This window comes from Acomys russatus, chromosome 6, assembly GCF_903995435.1.
Source record: "Acomys russatus chromosome 6, mAcoRus1.1, whole genome shotgun sequence".
Classification (NCBI taxonomy): domain Eukaryota; kingdom Metazoa; phylum Chordata; class Mammalia; order Rodentia; family Muridae; genus Acomys; species Acomys russatus.
This window is the reverse complement of record NC_067142.1, coordinates 60,531,523-60,551,535: the sequence shown is the minus strand read 5'-3', so window position 1 is coordinate 60,551,535 and position 20,013 is coordinate 60,531,523. Positions and strand designations below refer to the sequence as shown.

Here is a 20,013-nt window from a genome sequence, read left to right as displayed (position 1 = left end):
GTGTTATACATTTTATATAAACTATAAACAGGTTTCATTTTGGTGCTTAAAACAAAAACCGGCAAACTACAACCATGCATTGGCTGTGGCCACGCCCATCCCGTTACTGTTGTCTCGGCTGCTTTCCTCTCCAGCAGCAGAGTCCAGTGTGTGGCTAGCAAGGCCCATTCCTTTATAGAGCATGTTTTCTAGTGTAAGAACTGGACAGGAAAAGTTATGTGCATCCCTTATGGCTACTTGGTGGTATAAAGAGGCCTTCAGAAACATTGGGGTAAAGGGATTAATCTTTCTTAAAAAATGTTAGGAAAGTAAAGAGGTATTTTCGAGCTGCAACAGATACTTAACAAGCCCCATGCTGTTTGGTTTTTAGAGGTCTGTCTTTTGCATGGTTGCAATTTGACAATGTAAAGGAAACATTTGCAAATACTGACACATGTTGGCTTGGCAGCACAACAGGAATATCTATCGAGTTTGATAATACAGTGATGGAAAATGCCTCGAAAGAATGTAATCCATCAATTTATATGTATTATGTAATATATATTATTGTATAATGTATCATAAGATGCCCATTTATTTACCTTTAAATATTCACAAAAGTCTGTCATCAACAAATATACCAAAGTTTACAAATTAGTTGGAGCAGCGCCTATCAGAGAAATCTTCAAAAGGCAAATCTGGTCAAATTAAAGAATATTTCAGTGTCAACACCTACTATTTTTTTGTCTGACTCATCTGAGCCATTTTTATATCTTGAAGTGGCAATAGACTTCTGTTTCCTTGTGGTTATTCCTTTTCCTTCCATGACAGTGTAATTTGACTTCCATCTTCATGTAGCTTTTACTGTTTACAGCTGGTTGTTTCCTTTTCCTTTCTGTTTGCAAAACATAAACCTTTGAGAAGAGAATGGAAATTTCCATGATCATCGGGTTGGACTATGATTTCTTGGGTATAAGAAAAAACAGCACAAGACATGAAAAATAAATTTCACGAAAAATTTAAACCATTCATGCATTGAGGTATAGGGTAGCTCTGAGAATGGGGGGCGGGGGAGGCGGGAGAACAAATTACACTCCTGGAAAAATGACCAGAAATACAAAGAACTCCAACTCAATGGCCAAAAAAGCTACGTAGTAAGATGGGCGGAGGCTGGAGAGATGCCTCAGTCTGGAATACGGCCACACCAACATGAGAACCAAGTCCAGATCCCAGCACTCACATAACATATGGGGCGAGGCAGTGTATGTCAGGAACCCCAGCCAGCACACTGAGCAGAAACAGGAGGATGGAGTTCCGGGACCAGTCTCTAGCTGAATCGATGGGCTCCGGGTGAAGTGGGAAATGATACAGGAAGGCACCTAGTACATAAGCCTCTGTCCTTTATAGGCATGGGCACACACATGTGTGTACCACACATGCTTGCAAAAATGAGTGAATAATTAAACAGTTAACCTAAACTATGTATAGATTTGCATATACACACATAGGAAATAGGCATATCTGAAGATTGTCAGCACCAATTATGAGTGAAATGTAATCATTACCATTTGCATGTAGGTCAGATGACTATTAAAAGAATGGCTATTAACAAAAAAGCAAGGCAGCAACTGTAGGCAAGTCTGAAGAGACCTGGAACTGCTGTGATTTACCAAGGAGTGTAAAATGCAGCTGCCGCTGAAGACAGCATGCAAGTTCCTAAAAGCAAACGACCAACCTGCTGCGTTGCCTGGTCCACCATTCTCCTAGGTGAATAGCCAAGGGAAGTTAGACAGAGGCCGTTAGAGATGCTTATATACCAGTTTTTGTAGCAGTTTTGTTCATGGCTGCCAAAAGTTAAATATAATCAATGGTTAGGTAAATAAAATCATTACCTATGTGATAAGGAATGCGTTCAACTCAAATGCACAGTTGATGCATGCTGCAATTTAGATAAATGTCACATGAAGTAGGTTAGACACAAAAGGACAAATACTGGTACCAGTGCTGGAGAAGGGCAGGGAGGGGTGTTTAAAATTAAAGAATATTCATTATTTTTGATAATAAGTGAGTGGGGACTATTACAAAGTGACTTCTTATTGGGCTCCCATTTCTCTTTGATAAAAAGTAAAAAGAGAGTCCATATAATTGTAAGGGGATGTGAAGGGAGGTTCAGGATGAGCTGGAGGGGTTGAGTGAGGCTGTACGGGCAGAACACACTGTATGTATATATGGAATTCTCAGGAGATACGCTAAAAAATGCAAGAAAAAAATACCTGAATGACGAAAAAAGTATTTCTCCAAAGAAGATCCACAAGTGGCCGACCACCACACCTAGCTGGTTATTAAGAACATGCAAAGCAGGTAAGTATCTGTCAAACTATGTAGAAATTGGACCGCTTGACTGAAATTTTTAAATGGTGTGTCTGCTGTGGGAAACACTGACAAACTGTGTAAGTAGTCTCCACACTGGATTCCTGTCTGCAGTGTATAGCCAAGAAAAAAGCATACATACTTGTACACGTGTTGGTCACAGCAGCACTACTCACCACGCCCAAGACATAGAAATAGTGCCCCAAGTGATGAGCGTAGAAACAAAACACTACACACACGTTAGAAACGTGTCTTCCATAAAGAGGAATGAAATACGGATGCAGGCTATGTTGTGGATGAGCTTCCAAAGCACTGAGCTAAGTGGAGAAAGCCACACATAAAAGTTCATGTTTTCAACTCTATGAAATGTCTCCAACAGGCAAATCCATAGACATACTATGGTATTTCCTCCGAAAGTGTGGGGGCAAGAGGCCTGGGAAGTGGCTGGGTACAGGGATCGGCTGCTGCGAGTTACAGAAGTATTTTGGAACTAGAGAGTTGGGACTGTATAATTTATGAATAAACTAAATGCTGCTGGACTAAGGTTTCAAAGAATTAGTTTTATATAAAGTTCACCTCGGTAAAATTAAGAGGAAAAAAAGTTTGGCGTCACCGATGTTTTGTCTTACTTTCCAAGTGGTTCTACATTACAATACTTCTATACATATATTAGTATTTTTAGCATTTAGAAGTATTACTTCACTGTCCCAATCTCATAGCTGCTTTCTCTTGCTCCCAAACCCAACCCTAAGATCCCCCCATTTCTTTCTAAAACAAAATATTGCATTTTCTTAAGAATTAAGTAAGGGGACAGGCAGGACGTCACATTGTTTTCACTAATATTTTTACTCGTGAGTACCCTTTGGGCACCATGCACAGTCTGCATTCAGTTTTGCTTCTAAATCATAACAATCCTTTGAGTACTGCACAATATGCACTTGGATGTCAAAACCAATTGTAATGGAATGTCAGACCGGTTGACATGCTACAAAAGCTCAGATAGGCACAAAGCACAGAGGCCCATCCACCCCTGTAGCCCAGCACTTGAGGCAGAGGCAGGAGGATTCTAAGTTGAAGGCCAACCTAGGCTACATAGAAAGGCCCCATATCACAAAAACAAAAACTAACCCCGGATAGACACAGGACTAAATCATTCTCTCTTTGCTTTCCAGTTCTTATAAAATATACGTTAAGGTTTAGGTGAATGAAATCAGATAGATGGATAGATAGATAGATAGATAGATAGATAGATAGATAGATAGATAGATAGATAGATATTAGACAAATTATCAGGTAAGTTTATGCACAAAATAGAATTAACTGTAGAAAAGATATAGTTATTTTTCTATGGCACTACCAGGTGGTATTGGTTCTACACTGCTCAGGTCACTACCATTAAAATTCAACCTTGACAAATAGATTTTTGTGTAAAATTTTCAGACTTAAGTCGTTCTTTAAGCCTTATGAAATGTTGTTGAAAAATTTAAATGTTTATCACATGTATTTACTTTGTGGTGGGGACGTGCAGTGTGTGTAGCACTGTGGGTGTGAGGAGGTCAGAGGACAGCTTGTGGGAACTTGATCTCTTGCCACCATGTGGAGCCCAGGGACTGAACTTAGGCCATCAGACTTGGTGACACGTACCTTTACCCACAGCCATCCCACTGTCCCTCGGTTGCAGTATTTTAAATGATTGTGGAACTATGAGAAGAAATGAATGCCTTTCTTAGTCAAGGTGTTAAAATAATTTCGAGGTAGCACATGCTGCTCCTTCACTGTTGCACAGACTACAAGACACATTCAACACTGTGAGAGACATTTATTTTGTTTGTGTGAAAACAATATAAACTCACTGCCAGAATCACCACAAGGCAAATCCCACGCCCATAACTTAGAGCATTATTGAGACACAGGGCCCATGGGAAATGACCAAAACTGGTGACAGCAGCTTCAAGTGAAGTCTTTCCTAGGCAGCTTCAGTTGTAGTGGTCAGTAAAGCGGAAATCCGGCATGTTGTACAGGTTGCTCTGCAGTTGTTTGGAACGCCGCGCTTCCAGTCGGAGCTGCCTGGATCTCTCTTTGACAGCCTGTTGCTCTGCTATTTTCTCTATCTGTTTCCTTCTGAGCCATCTGTAGAAAGGGGCATGATCAGATTTGCTGAATATCATAGAATAAGCTTCTCCTCTATAAATGTAGAAAAATAACATTTCTGCAATGAAATGGGGTCAAGCCACAATATGTTAAAGAATTAACTAAACATTTTCAGGCTTATTTCCCAGGCTCATTCAAGAAAGCAGTTTATACTTGGGACCAAATGCTTGAAATAAGGTTTGTCTTGTGATGAAACTGCCAACTCGCTTGGCTTGGTAGTAATCTAATTGACATGTGTTATAAGTCCTGTCCCTTTTCCAAAACAATCATTTTCTAAGTAAATAACTATTTGCTATATTCCAAGTAACTTATTCCTTGGAATTGGCATGTAAAACATTAGTTCAGTTAGAAACACCAGCAAGATGCAAAACTGCTGCCTCACTCTTCCTGGCAGGAAGATGCAAAAGGAGCCTAAACATGAGAGTGGAAAGGAAACTAAACACCAAAAGAAAATAAAGGGAGAGTCCTTGTAAGTTACAAATGTAAGAGCTAATTATATACATGTCTATCTGGTACTTAAGTGTACATGAGATATATATGCATATATACAGTTTTCCAGAAATAAATCCAATTATTAGAATAATTTTTAAAAATCATACTTTTGGGGTCATGAATTTCATTTGCTTTAAGTAAATTAATAACTCAGAATATTTTAGAAACAGTATGACTACAATGTGCATATATACATATATCACATATATATATAAACATATACAACAACATATGTGTGTGTGTGTGTGTGTTTTGTTGTAGTTGTTGTTGTTTCAAGACAGGTTTCTCTGTATAGCCCTGGCTGTCCTGGACTCACTTTGTAGACCAGGCTGGCCTCAAACTCACAGAGATCTGCCTGCCTCTGCCTCCCTGAGTGCTGGGATTACAGATGTGCACCACCATGCCTGGCCCACGATGTATATTTTTATTGTAAATATATTTGCAAAGAAATAGTTAGAAGACAGGCATTCTGGTGCTAATAGCTATGATTTCTGGGTGATGAAAATATAAATTTTTCTCAATGCACATTTACTTTTACTTTTATAATAAAAGGTTGAGATACAAATAGGAAAAGAAGAAAGGAAGGAAGGAAGGAGGAAGGTAGAGAGGAAGGGAGGGACCTCATACAAGTGGAGTCAGCCTTCACTGGTCTCCAGCCTTCCCACAGGCTAAGGCCCTGAAATGGGGTCTGCATGCATGGGACCAGTGAGGTAAGAGACAGCAGAAGCGATCTGGCTAGCTTTTACCCTTCAAGGCGCGCTTTAACCTACTGTTTGAAGGCCCTCTCGCGGCCCTCCGTCCCTCTCAGGAAGAACAAACACTCCTCTTGCTTTCTGAGCTCCTCTGTCTTCCTTTCTTTCATCTGCTCCTCATGTTTTTTCTTAAGCCATAATCGGAAGGCTTGCTGGGGGTCTCTGTTCACCTGCTGAGTAGAAAACAAACAAAATCTGCTTAATTGAGAGGAGCTCAAACTACTTCTGAAGCCCCACAGAAGCTCCACAAGAACGCAAATCCCACTCAGTGGTTACCACCCCAGCCTCGTGGCCTGCTCTCCTAGCACCCACTCCAAACCCTGGCTATGCATCAGCTCCTCTCATTTCTTCCATCCGATTGAGGAAATGGGGCTGCAGCTTCGGAGCCCTTGGCTGCCACACTCAGTGTCCTAAGAGCTTCCTCCAGCATTACCCTAGACAGCCTTATGGAGAAACCAATTACTGGGGAAAGGAACGGCTATGGTTTCAAAGCGGCACTCTTTGACAAATCAAGTCTTTTCCCCAAAGATACAAGCATAGAAAACAAAGAATGGGATGAGTTGAGGGCTTGGGCGTAGTTCCTGGAAGTTCCAAAGACTATAGCTTATAAAAAGGTAATTCAACACTGTGTTAGTTATCTCTTCCTTAAATTCTAAGTTTTTAAATAACAGTATCTGTTAGGAGATACTTAACTGCTAGGTACATTTTCAAAATATAATATCGGGAGTAGAGCAATGGCTCAGCAGTAAAGAGCACTGGCCACTCTTCCAGAGGACCCAGGTTCGGCTCCCAGCACCCACATGGCAGCTAACAACCAGCTGCATCCTCCTGTTCCAGAGGGTCCACTGCCCTCTAGTGACCTCCACAGGCACTGTACACATGTGGGGCACAGACATCCATGCAGACAAAACACCCATACACATAAAAATAAAAGAGTTTTGAAAATTAAACTGATACCTGGAGTGGTAGGTAGCACACGCCTTTAATCACAGCACTCAGGAGACAGAGGCAGGTGGATCATTGTGAGTTCGAGGCCAGCTTGGTCTACAAAGGGAGTCTAGGACAGCCAAGGCTACACAGAGAAACCTTGTCTCGAAAAACAACAACAAAAATATTAAACTATAGTTATTGCTGGATACACACACACACACACACACACACACACACACACACACATACACACACACGACTTTGCATACTTCGTTTTTCATAGTATTTGTCACTTCATAATTAACATTTTATTTTATATTTTAAAAGGTTTTAGTATTTACTTTTGATTTATGTGTGTGTGAGCATGTGCGCATGCACATGTGTGTAGGTGCCTGTGAAGCAAAAAAGAGCATTCTAATTCCCTAGAGTTTTAGTTATAGGCAGTTGTGAGCCACCTGACATGGCTGCTGGGAACACCTGTCTGGCCCTCTGCAACACTCTTAAGTGGTGTGCCATCTCTCCAGTCTCTATAAATGTTCAAATTTAAGAAATCCTTACTACATGAGCTCTGTAAGACAGAGAATCTTTGTTTTGATTGGAACTCTATTCCTGTGCATGAGATAGCACATGTCATCTAATCAGATAAACTGTTACACTGGGTACATGACAACTTTAATTAGTATGTCTTTGATTTTTAAAGGTTCGTGTCATTTTTCATATGCTACGGTCATATGTGGGAGCAGCTTACTATTCACATCCTCTCCTAGTTTTTTTTTTTTCAACTGGGACACGGAAACTTTGACGCTACCAAAATAAATATGGAACATACCAATACTATTTGTAATAATTTTGAAACTCCTAATTAGGTCTTTACGCAATTTTTATTAAAAATCATTTTAGAAATTCTTTTTTATTTTAAATTATGTGTGCTTGTGCATGTCTATGTGTGAGTATGGCCATTGTGTGTGGTGCCTGTAGAGACCAGAAGCATCAGACACCCTGGAGCTGAAGTCACAAGCAGCTGCAGAGAACACGTGGGTGCTGAGAACTGAACCTAGGTTCTCCGAAAGAACAACTGATGTTCTTAGCTACTGAGCTATCTCTTCATCCCTGATCAAAATAAATTTTCAGTGGCCACAATGGCTACGGAAGCAGCAAAGCTAACTGTAGACCTTTACCTCCTCCAAATCCAATACCCAGTCTGATCCCCAGCTCTGGAGCAGACCAACTGTGGTGGCCTCTCCTCCCTCTTCGCCCTCATTCCCAGGGGGATAAGCAGATCCTGATGGCACATCCAGCTTTCCTCCCTCCTGTGGACTCCCTCAGCAACCCTCAGCCCATCTTCATTCCTAAAAGTCACCTCCCAATACCTAGAAACACATTCTACCCAGAGCACCCAGGGGCCACACCTGGCAGGATCTCAGAAACACTCTCTACCATGCTACTCACAGCCACCACACTCTCCTAAGAATCAGAGAGGGTGACAGAAACCAAGGAATGGAACACCACCCAATAAAGACAAGACCAGATATCAGGACTAACAATTTCAATCTTCCTAAGCCCAGATGCTGAGACAACAGTATATAAAAAAAAAAATCAATAAACAACAAGACAATATGCTTCTTCCACTACAAGCCAGCCACCCTACCACTATAGGCCCTAAAAACTGTAAAATAGATGAAGCACAGGACAAGGACTTTATGAATATACTAGAGGTCCTTAAGAAAGAAATGAATAAATATGAAGCAAAAACATAAACAGTGGAGATAAATGAAGAAAACAGTTCAAGACTTGCAAATGGAAATAGAATTGATAAAGAAAACCCACACAGAGAAAACTGAAAATGAAAAATGTAGGAACTTGAACAGGAACCTCAGGAACAAGCCTCACAAAAAAATACAACAGATGGAAGATATAAACTCAGGCATTGAAGACAAGATATAAAAGGAGTGAATACTTCAGTTAAAGAAAATATTAAATCTAAAAAATTCCAGGCATAAAGCTTCTGGAAATCTGGGACACTATGCAAAGACCATGTCTATGAATAATAGGTATAGAGGTAGGAAAAAAATCCAGTTAAAATGCACAAAAATTATTTTCAGCAAATCATAAAAGGAAATTTCCCTAATCTATATAAAGGTGCCTATTAAGATACAAGAATCACACAGAACACCAAATAGACTGGACCAGAAAACAACCCCCCTTCAGCACATGATAATCAAAACACTAAACATATAGAACAAAGAAAGAATACTAACAGTTGCAAGGGGGGAAACTATGTAATGTACAAAGGCAGACCTATTAGAATTACCCCTGACTTCTCAATGGAGACTCCAGAAGCCGGAACAGCCTACATAGATGTGCTGCAGACTAAGACCACAGATATCATCCCAGGCTGCTATACAAAGTAAAACTTTCAGTCGCAAGAGATACAGAAAGACATCCCAGGATAAAACCAAAGTTAAGCAGTATCTATCTGTAAGTCCAGCCCTATGAAGGAAAATTCCAACTTAAAGAGGTTAACTACATGCAAGAAAACACAGGAAATAAATTAATCTAGACCAACAAATAAAAGAGTGATTAAAAAAAAAAAAAAAAAAAACCTACACCACCACCACCACAAAGTAACAGGAATCAACAAACATTGCTCATTGATAACTCCCAAATTCAGTGGTCTCAATTCCCCAATAAGAACATACAAACTAACAAAATAGATTAAAAAAAAAAAAAAAAAAAAAAAAACAAAAAAAAAACAGGACCCATCCTTATTCTGCATCAAAGAAACAGACCTTAACACTAAGGATAGGCGTAGCTTTGAGTAAAAAGATAGAAAAAGATATTTCAAGTAACTGAGTCTAAGAAGCAAGCTGGTAGAGCTATTTTAATATCTGGCAAAATAGACTTCAAACCAAAACTTATCATAGAGAAGGACATGATACATTCAAGGAAAAACTCACCAAGAGGATGTTGCAATTCTTAACATCCATGCACCAAATACATAGGCACCTAAGTTTATAAAGGAAACACTACTACAGCTTAGATCACATAGTGAGCCTCACACAGTGAATACTGGGCGACTTTAATACCCACCCTTGCAAATAGACAAGTCATTCGATCAAAAACTAAACAGAGAAATGCTGGAGCTAACTAGCATCACAAACCAAACATATATAGCAGATATTTACATAAGACTTTACCCAAATACAAAAGAATATTTGGAACTTTCCAAAATTGACCACATAGTTGGGACAAAATATGTCTCAACAGATACAAGAAAACTGAAATAACCCCCTGCATTTTATCTGATCATCATGAATTAAAGCTGGATATTGACAGCAATAGAAACAGCAGAAAGATTACAAACTCATGGAAACCACAGAACTTACTACTGAAGGAAAATGGGTCAAGAGAGAAAGTAATTAAGAAATTAAAAGCTTCCTAGAATTGAATGAAAATGAAAATATAACGTACCCAAACTTGTGGGGCACGGTGCAGTTCTAAGAGGCAAGTTCACAGCACTAAGTGCCTACCTAAAAAAAAAATTAGCTCTTAACAGCACATCTGAGAGCTCAAAAACAAAAACAAAAGTACTACTCAAAAGGAATAAAGGCAAGAAATAACCAAACTCAGGGCTGAAATAAATAAAATAGAAACAAACAATAAAACACTTTAAGGAATCAATGAAACATATAATTGGATCTTTTTTAAAAAAATAACTGGATCTTAAAAAAAAAAAAAAAAAAAAGGACTAACTAAAGTTAACTAAAAGGAGGGAGAGAGAACATCCAAGTTAACAAAATTAAGAGACAAAAGCGGACATAACAACAGACACTGAGGAAATCCAGAGTCACAGAGGCAAGCTTTAAAAGCATGTATGCTACCAAATTGAAAAATATAAAGAAAAGAATAATTTTCTCCATATATCCAACCTATCAAAGTTAAATCAAGATCAAAGAAACAATTTAAATGCATCTCCCAACCAATTCCACTCATCCCCCATCCCTTCATATCCACCCTCCACCTCTGCAACCTCCCCGCCAAAGGAAAATAAGAAATGAAAATAGAAATAAAAAAGAACCCAAAGCAAAACAGCAAAATCTCATCTTGGAAACTGCAGTGTGTCACAGTGTGTCCCACAGTATTGTCTTTTGTCTACACATCTTTACTTGCAAATGTTCATTGCAGTGAGTGATTGGTTTGGTTTGAGGCCTCTGGCTTCTTCCACAGTATCAATATTGGACCCTCACCAGGACTCCTCCTGGTTATCCTGTTGGTGCCCTGTGTCATGGAGATCCAGACCTTTCACATGTCCCAGCAGTTCATAGGTGGGGTAGATGTTGGTGTGGGCCAACTCAAGCCCTGGATCTGGGCCTGGGTGGTACCTGAGTTAATCAACAGTTTTCCCACACCCACACCACCAGGGCGAGCTCTCCAGCACTGTCCCAGCTAGCTCACCCAAAGCCACAGCCAGCAAGGGGCAGGACCAGCCCTCTCACTCTTATGTGCATGACTTGAAATTCACAAAGAATCAATAAAAAGTTAATTAAAAGAAAAAAGAAACCAGACTGAGCAAGCCATGAGGAACAGGCCACTACGCAACACTCCTTTATGGCCCCTGCATCAGCTCCTGCCTTCAGGTTCCCGCCCTGCCTGAGTTCCTGCCTTGACTTCTTTCTTTAAAGTTATGGAAGTGTAAGCAAAGTAGACCCCTTTCTCAACAAAACAAAACAATGCTCCCCACAAAAGCCCAGGGTCCTGTAGTTTTAGCAGAGACTACTACTAGACTTTCAAAGAAGAGTTAAAGTCAATATTCCTCATACTCTTCAAATTACTCCACAAAATAGAAGAAGGAACATTGTCTGATGCTTTTTGTGAGACCAAGGTTACTCTTGACACCCAAGCTACAAGACAACAACAACAACAACAAAACCTAACAACAATAGAGAACTTTAGACTAACATCCCTTATGAACATAGATGTAAAAGTTCTCAATAAAATATCTGCAAACTGAATCCAAGAATATATCAAAATACCATCCACCGTGACCAAGTTTCATCCCAAAGGTGCAGAAATAGTTCAACGTTCATAAATTGATAAACGTAATCTACCATGTAAACAAAATGAAAGACAGAACTACATATACGACCATGTCATTACATGCAGGAAGGCCTTTGACAAACTTCAGCACTCCTTCAGGATGAAACTCCTGAAGAGATTAGGCATACGTGGTGGTTTGGATAAGAATGCCCCCCATAGGCTCATAGATGTGAATGCTTGGTCACTAGGGAGTGGCACTATTAATCCATATGTCCTTATTGGAGTAGGCATGGCCTTACTGGAGGAAGTGTGTCACTGAGGGTAGCCTCTGAGGTTTCAGAAGCCAGGTACAGTGTCCTTCTGCCTGATTTCCTGTGAATTTGGACACAGAACTCTCAGCTACTCTCCAGTACTATGTCACCCTGCCACGCCCCTGCCTTGCTCCCCACCATGACAATAATGGACTAAACCTCTGAAAACATAAGCAAGCCCCAATTAAATGCTTTCTATTATAAGAGTTTACATAGTCATGACATCTCTTCACAGCAATAGGACATTAACTAAGACAGGACACAAGGGACATATTTCAACATAATGAAGGCAATATACAGCAAGCCTGTAGCAATTATCAACTTAAACGGAAACACAAAGAAATTCCACTAAAATCAGGAACAAAGCAGGTTGTCCACTTTTTCCATATCTATCCCATATAGTACTTGAAGTCATAGGTAGAACACTAAGACAACTGAGGAGATCAAGGGGGTACAAACTAGAAAGGAAGAAGCCATATGATAGTAGACATAAGTGACCCTAAAAATTACACAGGGAATTCCTACAGCTGAAAAACTGTTGCAGCAAATAGCCTGACACAGAATTAACTTGCAAAACTCACCCTTCCTATATACAAATGACAAATGAACTCAGAAAGAAATCAGGGGAACAACATTTTTCATAATAGCCTCAACTAATATAAAATATTTCTGGGGTAACTTTAACCAAGCAAGTGAAAAACTTGTATGCTAGAAACTTTAAAACATTGAAGAAAGAAATTGAAGAAGATATCAGAAGATGGAAAGATCTCCCCTGCTCATCGATCTGTAGGATTAACATAGTAAAAACGGCTATCCTCCTGAAAGCAATCTACGCAGTCAATGCAATTCCCATCAAAATATCAACACAATTCCTTACAGAGCTTGAAAGGAGAATACCCAATTTCATATGGAAAAGCTAAAACTCAGAATAGTTAAAACAGTCCAGAAAAATAAACATGGGTCACCATCCCTGGCTTCAAGTTCTACTATGGAGATGTAGTAATAAAAACCGCATGGCATTGGCATAAAAACAGATAGACTGAGCAATGGAGCTGATCAGAGACCCAGACATAGCCTGCACACTTATGGACACTTGATTTTTTTTTTATAAAGAAGCCAGAAATATACAATAGAAAGAAAGAAAGAAGGTATCTTTAACAAACAGTGCTGCTCTAACTGGATGTTTGTAAGTAGAGTGCAAATAGACCCATGTTTATCACCTTGTACATGCACAGGCAAGACTGATTCCAAAAACAAAAACAAAACAAACAAAAACACAACCAACCAACCGAACAAAAACAGAATAAAACCAAACAACAACAACAACAAGATTGTAATAAGGGTCAGGGGATAATAGCTCAGAGATAGTGGTTCGGGGCTCTGGCAGAAGGCCCAGGCTCAGCTAACTGGACCAACGTGGTAACTCGCACATACCGGGAATGCCGGTTTGGAGGAATCTTATGACCCCTTGTGGCACATATGTGGTGCACATACATTCCTGCAGACACTCACACATACACATAAACAGAATAGAATAAAGAATGCAGAAGAGCAGAGTTCACTGGAAAAGGGAAATGAGAAGGGCCTTGAAATTCTGTCCATTCCAGGGAACACCAGCACCGCTTTTAACACACCGGGGAGCTCTTCAAGCCTCATGGTTCAGGAACCTGTTAAAGGCTTCATCACATGCTTATGGACTAGCCCAGTCTAGCTTCTCTCTCCCCACTTCCTATTCTCGAGGTGTAACAGGAAGTTCCATGTCCTGACCATGACTCGGTGTCTAGAGGTCAGCTCCCATCCCCCAGCCCAGGAGAGCACCACACACACAACTCAGGAAACCCCAGGGACGAGGTGCTCCCTTGTCAGCGACGAGAACCGAAGACCAAATACTACAACAAAAGCGCTTCTCCTCTTCCAGGATCTACATGGGCTTTTAGGAGCTCTGTGGTAAGAACTGAGGACAGGAAACATTATTTATAGCTTTCTTATTACACACCAACACAAACCTGTACCTGCATACAAGCATGGATGCTACTAATTTGAAGACAAACTATGAAGATAGATCATACAAAGCGTTAGCTAGACTGTTGCAAATATGTCACTTACATATGTAGGAATTCGACACTGTTTTAAATTTGGAAGTCGGATTAGACATGACAAAAATTTTATTCTGAACATTCAAAAGTCTTAAACTCTACTCTAGAGAAACTTTCTTATAGACTCTTGATCTTTCCCACTCCAAAGTCTTCTTTATTTTGTTTACTTATTTATAAAGGTTATTACAGCACTGTCGTGGCACAACACTGAAACTTATCTAATCCTATATGAGGGACAATTTAAGTAACAGTGGGATAGAAGTTAGACAGTGAAAACAAAGTGATATTAAACGCAGAGGCTTAAAAAAAAGTCCATGATGAAGTTAAAGCAACTACATAGTGAACTCCTGAAAATAAATATGTAAAAATTAAATTAAATATTAACAATATGTAGAGTGCTTGCATTTTTCTTTATGTTTCTGCATGTGCACCTGTGTGTGCATGAATGCCGCCTGGAGTGGGTACCCATGGCCTGGCATCTGAGTCTCTGGAGCCGGAGTTACAGGAGGTTGTGACACACCCAGTGTGGGTGAGGGGAACTGAACTCAGATGTTCTGAAAGAGCACCTAGGGCCCTTAAAAGCTGAGCCATCCCTCCTGGCCACATATTTCAATTAAAAATAATAATTTGGTGGGGTTAGAGAGATGACTCAGAGGTAAAGAGCCTTGCCTGCTTTCCTAGGGGACTCAAGTTCATTTCCCAGCACCTACATGACAGCTCACAACTGTCTATAATCCATTTCCAGGGTATCTAATGCTCTCTTGACCCCCTCAGGTACCAGGCATACTTATGGTGCACAGACATACATGCAGGCAAAAACTCATACACATAAATAAATAAATTAGTTTTTTCTTTTTCTTTTTTTTCCTCTTTCTTTCTTCCTTCCTTTCTTTCTTCCTTCCTTTCTTTCTTTCTTTCTTTCTTTCTTTCTTTCTTTTTCTCAAGACAGATATTCTCTGTAGCCTTATCTGTCCTGGACTCACTCTGTAGACAAGGCTTCAAACTCACAGCGATCTGCCTGCCTCTGCCTCCCTGAGTGCTGGGATTAAAGACGTGTGCCACTAAGCCAGGCTAACTTGGCATTTTTAAACTTGAGAGATTTTCCTTATGATTTCTGTCTACCTGAAGTAACACTAGTTTGTAAGGGGAAATGTGTGTTTGTTCGCTTAGAATATTAAGATTAAAATACCTTGAAAATGTGAATTGGTAATTTCTATTTCCTGTGCTAGGAAAGTTTGAATACAATTAGAATCACCTGACTTTGGTTCAGGCTTTGGGGAAACTGCAGAGTCGGGCACACTGCAGCTTCTGCAGGGGTAGGGCAGCTTTCTTCCACTGACTCCCTTCTGTAGGGATGAGCATCTGCGTAGGCTGGCTGAGGCCCACCCTCACAGAGCAGGGTCACTCACCCGGCTGCTCAAGTCTTCAATCTGCTTTGCTCGCTGAACTCTCCGCATTTCTAGGACCTGCTCCCGTTTCTTCTGCAGCCATGCTTTGAACACCATCTCGTTCTCTCTTTTCTTCTCGATCTCTTCCTCTATTTTGCGCTGCTCCTCCTGGGGGGGGGGGGGGGGGTATGAAAACGTAGTGGTGGAAGAAAACTCATGAAGCTGTCTGTGAGCCAGGAAGATTGATTTTGACTTCTGAATTAGAATTCCCTGCCTCAAAACTTTCCAAGTGGGAATTGCTCTGATACAGGGCAAGCCTCTAATTTGCTTACGAGGAACTGAAGCCCTTTAGAAAATCTCCTTGTGACATTAGACTCTTCTCCACCCCCCACCCCCCTTTCCCCAGCAGAGGCGGTGCATGCTGGGCACTGCTCTGCCACTGGGCTGCATCCCCAGGCAAGCTCCACTCTCAATCTGAAACTGAAATCCCTGAGGCGAAGAAGGCACAGACTCAGAAGATATATGAAGGGCACACAAATAAGATGGCGATGATGGAAGTTAACCTGTTGCCTGTGCGCTGTGCCTGCCCTAACTCACTTAAGACCCCATTCTCCCCTATGCTGTATCCCCTGGCCTCAAGTCTCAAATTTAAGGTGACAATGGCATTTCTGAGATCCTGCCTGGGCCTGATACAGTCGTCCTACTCTCTTCTGTGATGTTTACAAGAAAGGATCAAGGCGATGACGTACACATTCTCAACACTTACCCCAGCGCTTGGGCAACAGAAAGTAAATAAGAGGCAACAACTCCTAGTATTTTGAGCCACCCCTCTCTCGGCACATTGATAAACCCATGAAGCACACTCTTCTTCCAACGCCAATGCCCACGTGCCTCCTTACCTCCCTCTTCAGCTTTTCTCTCTTGCGTTCTAGCTGTTTTTGGAGTTCTTTCTGTCTTGGGGAGAGACAGTACGTCGAGGTCACTGAAGAGACCACTGCAGATTGTGTCCTGAAGTTCGCTCTCCGGATTTTTTTGTTTAGATTTGGGTTGGCGGCGGAGCTCGGGCGGGTCTTGGGGCTGGGTGGTGGCTCAGGGACTTGAGCCAATGGTTCTCCTGCTGAAGAGAGAGGCAAGACGTGGGCCTTTGTTTCAGTCTCTTCTTTCTTAACGTCACCAACAGACGGGTCGGGAGACCTGAGTAGCAACTGAGGGGTTTCATTTTCTATGCCATTAGTACTATTGATGAGGGGCAGGACCCCCTGATTCTCGATGTCCTGTAAACTCATCAGCTCAAACTTTCCATCTCTCTCTACCAGTATTTTCCTATCATTTTCTTCACAGCTGCCATCCGTGACGGGAAGGAACACATTCTCCTGTCCTAACTCACCAGAGATACATAACTCTGACAGTTTTCCAGACATGTTATTTTCACTTTCTGAGAAAGCCTTGGAGGTGTCACTGTCTTCTATGGGTGGGACTTCTAGATCAACTAAGTTGTCTTTGAACTTAAGTTTTCGCTCCCTCCGGTCACTTGTAGGCTCTTGATTCTGTAGAAGCATGTTGGCCTCTATAATTTTCTCCATAATGTATCTCCTCACTTCCTCATCCTCTTCTTCTTCCTCCAGGTCTTTCTGGTTTTCTGGTTTGGAATCCTGGAAGGAGTTCTCACTGTCTGAGTCTGAGACGGGATCCAACGGCTGAATACTTGGGACAGAAATGAAATCGTTTCTTCGGGGTGAGGCCTCATCCTTCTGAGGCCTGTCTGGATCAGAGAGCTGTTGGCCCTGTTCCATTTCTGGTTCATTCTCTTTTAATTCCGGGCCAAGATCTTCTTCCTCCTTGCAAGCCATCTTTAAAAAAAAAAAAAAAAAAAAAAAGACACAAGATTCTACTTTCCAGTACAACTGAAATTCTGTGCATTTATTTGGGGGTCAATCAGAATATTTTTTATTATTGTTCTTCTTGTGGTTGATTTTAGACACAGTGGAATATAAGTGCTTCTGATGGACCCTTTACTCATAATATTATGACCCATATTTCTGAGCACCTCTGAGAAATACAGGGAAAACAGAGTCCTCATTATTATCACTCTAATTCTACAGCCCTGTGCTTCCTGTCTTGAGCTGTCGCAGCTGCGCGACCTTGAGTCCACTTCATCTCTCAGGAGATCCTGCCTCCACGCATTCTGGATACTTCCTAATGAGCTGCATAAACCTCTTCTCTTGTGGCCCCCTTAGAAAAACTTCACTTTTGCCTTTTTTTTCCAAATACTCTCCTGCATGTTTTTCTCCCCCACAGAACAAATCAGGATGGAGTTAAGTTGGTAAAACCCGCTGCTGCTGTCATTTCCTCAAAGTCTTTCTGTCAACTCCCTGGAACCTAAATAACTATTCCTGTTATTCTTCTAAAGGCACCTACCTCATTTGACATCCCAGTCGTGGTCCCTGTTACTTCTTCACTTATTCACACTATATCCATACATACAAATTATATATGAATATATATATACACATTGCATGTAGGGGTGTGTGTGCATGCATCTGTGTGTGCATACGTGTGTGTGTGCATGCATGTGTGTGTACATACGTGTGTGTATATGTGTGTGTGCATGTGTGCAAATCCAGAACAGCCAGGAAAGGTTTGTTTTTCCTGACTTTCCTTTCCATAAATCTGATCACTAGCACAGGACCCTGGTTAAGGTACCCCCTACAAGTATATTATACCTCAGATCAGCCTTTAATTTTTTTTCTCTCTCTCTTCATTACTCTGAAGCACTAATTTTGTCTTAAAGTTTCAACTATTAGCTGGAAGATTATAATTTTAAAGGACTTATTTATGTTAAATAAGTTTAAACCCATGATTTTTCAGGTTTTCAACTTAGAAACACTAAGTTATTTTAATGACGTATACTGAGATTAAAATTTCATTATTGTTTGAGCTTTGTTAAATGTATTTTAATTGTTATTCTCTTATCCATCGAAGTTTTAAGACACAGTATTTAAACTATCTGATGTCTCCATTTCTTATCTCCAAGATGGGCATAATGGTATTTGTTCTATATACATCAAGAAAATGCTGCAAAGTTTAAATGAAATGGCAAGACTTCGTGGCTTGCAAAGCACTTTCATAATGCAACCGTCACGAATGTTCCCGGTAGTTCACACACACCTCCAGTATGGTGTCGTTACTTTTTTCTTTATCATTGATCAACCACTCCAGGTCCTTTTCAAAGTCATCTTCATATTCTCCACTTTCTTTTGAATCAATATCCTTATTTTCATCCATTTTTCCACTTGTCAACAAATAATGCTATAAAAATTAAAAAGATAGAGGTGTGTGTTAAGCCAATGTAGAGGTAGGATGGGGCCAGAGATCAGTCTTAGAAGGTAAGCTAACTACCACATAGAAACATGTAACAGGAAGTGTTCAGAGTAAACCCGTTTGTACATATTCGTCAATGGCAACACATTTCCGTAGCAGGCGATTCTAACAACCCTTCTTCCCGCTCCTGGCTCTAATCTCTGAGGTCTGTCAAGTGTGTAAGAAGATGGAGGCTTAGAACAGGGTTTTCCCCATGTCCTGCTAATTAGTAAAATTCTGCCTCAGCAAGTGATGTAGTTTGCACTGTTTTTCACTTTAGTTGTTAGCTATTTGGATAAATACGGACTCCGTTAACTGTTTAATAATCATTTATAAAAATATCTATTGTACTTTTTGGAGATATTTATTCTTTTAAGCTAAAAATATAAAACAGATTTTCTTGACCAACACTTCTCAATTAGAAGTTGAGGGCAATTTTTTGAGATGACTTGGATAACCTGACATCTACCTTCAAGACAGGACGGATTACTGCCACTGCCTATCTACCACTGAAAATGAGGGCACAATGAATGACACAGAATAAAATAAATCTGCTCTAAAATGCAAGGCATAGAAAACCACTCTATTCTCCACACTCATTATGCCTTGGCACTACCAATTTTCTTTTCACAGAAGGGATGTTGAAATGTATTTAGATGTTTAACTTCCTGTTAGGAGAAGACTTTTGCAGAGCTAACTCCTCAGGGTTTTCCTAGAGTTTTATAACAAATATAATTCTGAACTCATAAATACTGCTTGTGAAATGGTTCATACTTTTGAGATCATAAAGTCGCTAGTAGGTATGCACTATTCCTTACAAAAACATCATCTGTATAAAAAAACCCCAATGCTAAATTCAAAACCAGAATCAGTACAACATATACAAAATGTCAGGCATATTCGGAGCTATTAAAATCACACAAATATAAGCTAAAATAAAAAAGGCACAGGTAAAGTAAATGAGAAATAAATAAAGTTGCATCGAATCTGGTGTAACTGAATTTCTGTAACTCCAAAAGAAACATCACCAGTGGTCCCAGCGTAAACAAACACCACAAACATGTCCCTTAAGCCTTTCCAATGAGTCACAGGCTATTCAAGCCTTCGGTTCTGATCACCACTACCAGGGCACTCTCCATGTGATGCA

At 40.4% G+C, this 20,013-nt stretch overlaps 2 protein-coding genes across 5 annotated transcripts in view; both read right to left on the bottom strand.

Annotated features, from left to right (window-relative positions):
* Positions 1-20,013, bottom strand: part of Nme7 (NME/NM23 family member 7) — a 391,631-nt gene that overhangs the window by 131,935 nt on the left and 239,683 nt on the right. The window lies entirely within an intron of this gene.
* Positions 4,155-20,013, bottom strand: part of Ccdc181 (coiled-coil domain containing 181) — a 51,675-nt gene continuing 35,816 nt past the window's right edge. The window contains exons 2-6 of one of the 3 annotated variants that reach the window (XM_051147740.1): positions 18,675-18,795; positions 16,406-17,356; positions 15,528-15,674; positions 5,763-5,917; positions 4,155-4,479 (exon numbers count right to left, since the gene is read on the bottom strand). In XM_051147740.1, the coding sequence (XP_051003697.1) occupies positions 4,326-4,479; positions 5,763-5,917; positions 15,528-15,674; positions 16,406-17,356; positions 18,675-18,791 (1,524 nt within the window). In that variant the 5' untranslated portion in view covers positions 18,792-18,795 and the 3' untranslated portion in view covers positions 4,155-4,325. The other 2 variants (XM_051147739.1, XM_051147741.1) reach the window with 2 other exon arrangements.